The sequence below is a fragment of the Solanum lycopersicum genome, chromosome 1, assembly GCF_036512215.1.
Source record: "Solanum lycopersicum chromosome 1, SLM_r2.1".
In the NCBI taxonomy this organism is placed as follows: domain Eukaryota; kingdom Viridiplantae; phylum Streptophyta; class Magnoliopsida; order Solanales; family Solanaceae; genus Solanum; species Solanum lycopersicum.
In genome coordinates, this window is record NC_090800.1 from 14,955,430 (window position 1) to 14,963,004 (window position 7,575).

The following is a 7,575-nucleotide window of genomic DNA, read 5'->3' on the forward strand; positions in this document are numbered from 1 at the left end:
GCCTGATCACCATTACCCGCTAACACTCGATCTCTAAGGGACCCCAGGGCCTTATCCTCAAATTGACAACCACGGATCCTATCATACAAAGAAGACTGAACTCCCATATAAGCCAAGACGCATCTAGAATCTGATATATCTAATCGAACCATGCTATTGGCTAAAAACTGAATGTCCAAAGCCAAGGGTCTTTCACCTGCAGATAAGAAGGCTAGACTACCCATACTCACCGCCTTTCGGCTTAAGGCGTCTGCTACCACGTTCGCCTTGCCCGGATGATAGAGAATGGAGAGATCATAATCCTTCAGGAGCTCAATCCAACGACGCTGCCTCGAATTAAGGTCCCTCTGGCTCATGATGTACTGAAGACTCTTGTGGTCAGTATAGATCTCACATCGAACTCCATACAAGTAGTGCCTCCAAATCTTAAGCGCGAAAACTACCGCTGCCAACTCCAAGTCATGGGTGGGGTAGTTGCGCTCATGGACCTTAAGCTACCTCGACGCATACGCAATAACCCGGCCCTGCTACATCAATACACAACCCACACCAACACCAGACGCATCACAATAAATCGTGAAACCCTCACCCTCAATCGGAAGAGTCAATATAGGAGCGCTAGTAAGCAACTCCTTGAGCTTCAGAAAGCTCATCTCACACTCCTCCGACCACACAAAGGGAATATCCTGGCGAGTCAACCGAGTCAAAGGAGCTGCAATAGTAGAAAAACCCTCAACAAAACGCCTGTAGTAACTCGCTAACCCGACAAAGCTACGAACCTCAGTAACAGAAGTGGGTCTGTCCCAATCACGAATAGCTTCAATCTTCGTCGGATCTACCCTAATACCCTCCTTGGACACCACGTGCTCCAAGAATGCTACAGACGCAAGCCAAAACTCGCACTTTGAGAACTTGGCATAAAGCTGCTGATCTCTCAAAGTCTGGAGCACTATCCTCAAATGCTACTCATGCTCACTCCGGCTCCGCGAGTATACCAATATGTCATCAATGAAGATGATAACAAATGAATCAAGGTATGGCCTGAACACACGTGTCATCAAGTCCATGAAGGCGGCTGGGGCATTAGTCAACCCAAAAGACATCACAAGGAACTCATAATGGCCGTAACGAGTCCTAAATGCAGTCTTAGGGATGTCTGCTGCTCTAATCCTCAGCTGATGGTACCCGGACCTCAAATCAATCTTAGAAAATATGATGGCACCCTGAAGCTGATCAAACAAATCATCTATACGAGGCATAGGGTAACGGTTCTTCACCGTCACCTTGTTCAGCTGTCTGTAGTCAATGCACATCCTCAAAGTCCCATCCTTCTTTTTCACAAACAGAACAGGAGCACCCCAAGGAGACACACTCGGACGAATGAACCCCTTTTCTAAGAGGTCCTTTAGTTGTACACTGAGCTCTCTGAGCTCTGCAGGAGCCATCCGATAAGGCGGAATAGAAATAGGACGAGTGCCAGGCTCCAAATCTATAGCAAAATCAATGTCACGCTCTGGGAGTAGGCCAGGTAGATCTGTAGGGAACACATCTGCATACACTCTAACCACAGGAACTGAGTCAATTGAAGGGCCATCCCTACTCACATCTCTGATGTGGGCCAAACACGCTAAACACCCAGAAGAAACCAACCGCCTAGCTCGAATAAAAGAGATTATCCCCGTTGGTGTGTGACTATAAGCAGCCTGCCACAATACCGAGGGAACACCAGGCATGGATAAGGTAACAGTCTTGGCATAGCAATCCAAGACCACATGATATGGGGATAACCAGTCCATGCCCAAAATCACATCAAAATCAATCATATCTAGCATAATAAGATCAGCTCTAGTATCATAACCCTGGATGGTCACTAAGCAAGATCGCAATACTTGATCCACAACTAAGAACTCACTTATCGGGGTCGAAACATGAACCAGCTCTGCCAAAGACTCGGACCTCATACTCAATTGGGGAGCAAAATAAATAGATACATACGAGAATGTGGACCCTGGATCAAATAATACTGTAGCAGGCTGATGGCACAAGAAGAGCGTACCTGAGATGACATCGTCAGATGCCTCAGCCACCACCCTTGTCGGGGCAGCGTAGAAATGGCCCTGAGCACCTCTACCTGGTGCACCCGATCTACCACCTGACCTGCCTCCCCGAGCTCCACCCTTGGTAACCTGTCGACTCTCTCGACGGTCCTGAATCTGACCACCTCCTCTAGCCGAAGAAGACATGGCTGAAACTGGTTTAGAAGTAGGTGGAGCTGGTACAATCACCCCCCAACCTCGCCGGGGGCATTCTCTAGACCAATGGTCAAGAGAACCACAATCATAACACCTCGAAGTTGAACGCCCTGTAGTAACGTGACCGCGGCATGGAGGAAAAGAATCTGATCCCCTCGAATTCTGGCCTGTACTAGGACCACTCTACTGATATTGACCTCCCTCAGAAACAGGTAATGCCGCCTAAACAGGCCAACTGGTCTGACCCTGCTGGAACCTCTGACGTGGCCTATCATATGAGTCCCTCCCCCTAGTCTGCGACTCGCTATAGCTGCCCTGGTAGCGTGCCCTCTTATCGCTGCCCCCTTGGGCCTCACGATGAATATGCTCCATGGATCGGGCATGATCGACCACATCAAGAAAAGAACGGTCAGCTGAAACCATATGCTCTGTGTCAACCCTCAAACGGTATCGCAACCCACGTATAAAACAACAAACTCTCTCTCCCTCTGTGGGCAGGAATCATAGTAGCATGGCGAGACAACTCATGGAACCTCGCCTCATACTCTGAAACGATCATATATCCCTGCTCCAATCTAGAGAACTGATCACGAAGCCTGTCTCTAACGCTCCGTGGCATGAATCGGGCCAAGAAAGCCTCTGAGAACTCACTCCAAGATATAAGAGGAGATCCAACTAGCCTAGACTCCCGATACGTGCGCCACCACTGCCTGGCTGGCCCACGGAACTGATGAGCGGTAAAGTAAGCTCCTCTCGACTCCAAAAGGCCTAATGACTGTAACTGCTCCTGGCAAGTGAGCTGGAACTCGTGAGCGTCCTCTCCAATCGCCCATGAGAATATAGGCGGTGCCAACCTCTGAAATACCGCAAGCATCTTCTGATCCCGCAGTGGCATCTCTCTAACCTCTAAGTCTGGTGGGGCGGCCACATGAACTGGTGGCGGCTGATCTTGCAGCGCTGGTGCTGGTACTGCTGGTGCTGGTGCCTGTCGCATATCCCCAATAGCTGCTAATATCTGAGTCAAGAGGGAATGAAGATCAGGTGCTGCAACTGGTGCGGGTGGTGGCTGGGCAGGCCCCGGCCCCACTGGCTGTGGCAGTACATGCGCTGCATGAGGCTCCTCCTCCATATCCCAGGCAGGTGTTGCAGCCCTACCTCGACCTCGTGGTCGACGTCTACCCCAAGCTGAGGCTCTGGGTGCATCTCCCCCGAACACACCGCCTCGCGTGCGAGCCATCCTGTAACAGAGTGAAACAACTGAGATTTTAAGAAACAAACAAAACACACGCGGCACGAATTTGAAACAAAATGGATATTTTCCTAAATACTTCCTGTAGCCTCCTAAAGATAAGTTACGGACGTCTCCGCACCGATCCGCAAGACTCTACTAGACATTAGCTCTGTAAAAGTGAGACCGTTGAACCTAGGGCTCTGATACCAACTTGTCACGACCCAATTTCTCGAGCCATGAAGGCACCTACTATAACCCATCAGTAGGTAAGCCAAACCACAACCCAGAACCACACATACTGGGTGTGAGGGTAGAAACTAAACAAGACTAAGAAAAATTACTATAACAACATAAGCAAACCAAAACATAATACAATAAAGGATCCCTCCCAGAACCTGGAAGTCACTAATACAGAGCTACCAACAAAACGAGTACAAGTCCCAATAGTGGACCACCGAAACTAGACTGTCTCGAAAAGTAAAAGACAAATCTTTATATAAACAGATGGAGACTGAAATAGTACAAAACGCTGTGAGCTCACCCATGTCTCCAGACCAGAAATTCTCCAAACTTGATCAACGCTGACTACCGGTGCTCGGACCTGCATCACGAAAATAGATGCAGAGCGTAGCATGAGTACCAAAAAAACAGGTACCCAGTAGGCATCATAGGCCGACTGAACTAGAAAAGTAAAGCACTATGAAAAGACGGAATCACAAAACTAGAGGTCAAGAACAGAAGGCTAAGTAACACAATAATGCACACGAGTGTATAAAAATCTAACTAAATTAATATAAATAAGATAACTACACCTAACTGGACCCACCATAAGCCCAGAAGGTACACTCGTGCACAAGTTTAAATAAAAACCCAAACGGACCCCCACAAGCCCGACGAGTACACAAAATAACTATAACTTAAGGAGAATAAAACTCGAGGCCGAAGAACACCGAACCAAAAAGTAAAATCTGACGGTACGGATGTCGGGCCTTGAACCGGACACTCACCAGAATTACACAAGTAGCCAATTGCAAAATATAAGTAACTGAGGCCGGACCTCTAACCGGATGCTCTACATACTTGAGGCCGGACCTCTAACCGGATGCTCTACATATGTATGTGGATGTTCGAGGCCGGACCTTAAATCCGGATACCCGACAAAGATGTCGATATAGCTGCTGAAAGAGTCTTTATCTATCCGTAATCATATAAACCCATGGAACACCATCCAGACTTAGCTAATCAATGTAAGACCTTAAGGTCGAATAGAAACTCAACTTTGAATCACGGAGCGGAAATCATTATCACTGACGTAACTCGAGAAGCCGTAACATCGAAGAAGTAAGAGTAACAATCGCTAGAGCAAGCTTATCGTCTTTCTAAATACCCAACTATCAGACTCAAGTCTGCTACATCAGTCTACAAGGATTTAAGTCGGCCGAGCGACGTCGAGGCTAAACTAAGTCCTACCGACTTTGAATCATGCATTTTTAAGGAAAACCCTAGTCAAACCTAAACTAAGGCCCAACATACTTCTGACAACCAGTATTCAAACATAAAAGTAATTCATATAGCAAAGAAGGTCAATTAATAACAATAAACATGCTCACAGTTACCCGATAATTCTCAGAAAAAAGGCGAAAATATGATTTGTAACACCTATGCATGATCCAATAACTACCCAACCCAAATCCCAACTAATCAACATGCATTCACATGTTCGATTTCAATCTAAGAAGAGAAACCATAGCCTACCTGAACGCAGATCACGAGCGCTCCAAAATTCACTCCCCGGATCTTTTACTTTCTAAAAGGCCTCGAAACGTTGATACACTAAAATCGCAAGAAACGGACACGGGTCAATTTCATGGTCAAAATGGAAAAAGTGAGATCCGCGTTGAGAAATCCCGAATTAACCCCAAATAAAATTCCTAAATAACTCTCGAAACTTGTATACCATAATGGAGCATAATTCAGGACTCAAAACAGTCCCAACATGAACATGCAACAAAAGAACCCAAATTCTAAGATAAAAATCAGCAACTATGGCAGCAGCTACTTACAAGATTTTACCAAAAATGAAGCTCCAACAGCCAAAACCAACCACACCACGACGATCCTCATGAAAAACCACACAATATAGGCTCTTGAATCACTTGATTCGGACCTAAAATGGCCAAGAAATCACCTTCTAAAATTTCCCAAAACTTGTGCTCGAAAATGAGCTAGACAGCAGTTAAAACCCAAATTTACCTCAAATCGGGTCCCCAAATAAGATTCCAAGCTCACCAATGCGTTGCCCTCGAAAAATCTCACAACTTAGCCTTTTGAATCGCCCAATTTGGAGTTGTATAGCTCAAGATATCAAGATTCTAAAGTAAGATACAAAGCTGAAAGTTGGGTTTTTATAAGGGTTGCACCAGATTCAGCTTTGCCTACTTTCTTTAAAGTCTCCGACGGGTGCTCGGAATTCGTTCGGAACCTGATAAAAATAAAATAGATATGCTACCCTACCAAAGTCGACATTCCGGACTCAAAGGCACAGTCAAAATTTTCATCAGAGGTCATCTCGATAAAATGTGGGTCCCACTTCCATTGGCCATTTTAAGTCAAAAACCACAAAAGGGCTCGAAAAAATATCAAAAACCTCAAAACCCGAAAGAAGGGTCAAACTAGACCAAACTCAATATTCCGGAGCTAACCGCGCTGACGGAATTCTCATCCGAGCGCGTTTACTCAGAATGTTGACTAAAGTCAAACTTAGCCTTTAAACTTAAAGTTAAAATGCCTAATCCCACCAACTCACACTGAAAACTTTGGGAGTCATGTCGACAATGCTACTAGACTAAAATGACCCTTCCGGAACTGATGGAATCGTCAGAATTGGATTCTGATGTCATTTTCTTGAACTTTTGATCGAGAATGATCGTTCAAGGTTCATAAGCTCCAAAAGTACTAAAACTCACACAATAACCAAACGAATGACCAGGTGACCGATCTGTCAGTCCCAGCAAGTCATAAATGACTTGGAATCGCTATAGCAACGCTCTAAATTATGTACAGAAGATAAAACACTAAAAATGACAATAAGGGTCATTACACTTATTCCCAAACATGCAAATCTGTTCACATCTTTAGCTCTATTTTCCCTTCTTCAACATGGGAAGTACTTCTTATGGATAACCTGCTTAAGGAATCTAAAATCATATTAGCCTTACCTGAGTGGTAAAGAATACTCATATCATAATCCTTGAGTAATTTCAACCACCTCCTCTGTCTGAGATTGAGCTCTTTCTGAGTGAACACATATTGGAGGCTCTTGTGGTCAGTGAATATGTCCACATGAACACCATACCATTAGTGACGCCAAATCTTTAGAATGAAAACTACTGCAACCAATTATAAGTATGATTTGGATAATTCTTCTTATGAATCTTCAACTGTGTGGAGGCATAAGTTATAACCTTTCCATTTTGCATCAACACACAATCCAAGCCAACTCTTGATGTATCACAATGCACAACAAATCCTTGAGTACCCTCTGGTAAGGTCAAAACCAGAGCGGTAGTCTATCTCTTTTTCAACTCCCGAATGTTTTTCTCACAAGCTTCACACCATTGAAACTTGACCGAATCTAAACTGACTAAGATGGATGTTGGGACAGATCCACAACATCCTAAAAACTAAACTAGTAAAGCAAATAAAAAGGATGTCTTCCGGAATGCAAGGAGGCTCATTACTAAATGTGGAGCTCAATCTGGATCAACAAAGTGTTGCGCGTTGATCTTGGTTACTTGCGTCTGCATTATAAAACAATGCAGGCCAACTGGCATCAGTACATTGAATGTACGAGTATGCGAGTTGGAGTGCTAACACAATTATAAAACTTGAAATGGAGTAAGGATGAACTTACTTTGGCTCTGCTCAACTCATAAAGTGACAACTCAATATATGGCAATAAGAACATGTGCAATATATATATATATATATATATCTTAGTTCATTAAAGATGAAACAATAATAAACTCAACTTTACTTATATATGAAAGTAACATAGTTTTTGTGAGAGTTTCTCTAACCGACAACCACAAC

The 7,575-nt window shown here is 44.6% G+C and overlaps 1 protein-coding gene across 1 annotated transcript; it reads right to left on the minus strand.

Moving 5' to 3' along the window:
* Nucleotides 1–527: 527 nt before the first annotated feature.
* On the minus strand, nt 528–2,675 carry LOC112940649 (uncharacterized). The gene is made up of 3 exons (XM_069293068.1): nt 2,489–2,675; nt 996–2,362; nt 528–941 (listed from the first exon to the last, which is right to left on the minus strand). Exons 1-3 carry the CDS (start codon nt 2,673–2,675, stop codon nt 528–530), a joined length of 1,968 nt encoding a protein of 655 aa, XP_069149169.1.
* Nucleotides 2,676–7,575: the final 4,900 nt, after the last annotated feature.

Coding starts and splice junctions, on each gene's coding strand:
- LOC112940649 (XM_069293068.1), bottom strand. CDS start 2,675: ATGGTTTCAGCTGACCGTTCTTTTCTTGATGTGGTCGATCATGCCCGA. Junction 2,363..2,488: donor GTTCCAGCAGGGTCAGACCA/GTTGGCCTGTTT, acceptor ACGTTACTACAG/GGCGTTCAACTTCGAGGTGT. Junction 942..995: donor TCTTCATTGATGACATATTG/GTATACTCGCGG, acceptor ATAGTGCTCCAG/ACTTTGAGAGATCAGCAGCT.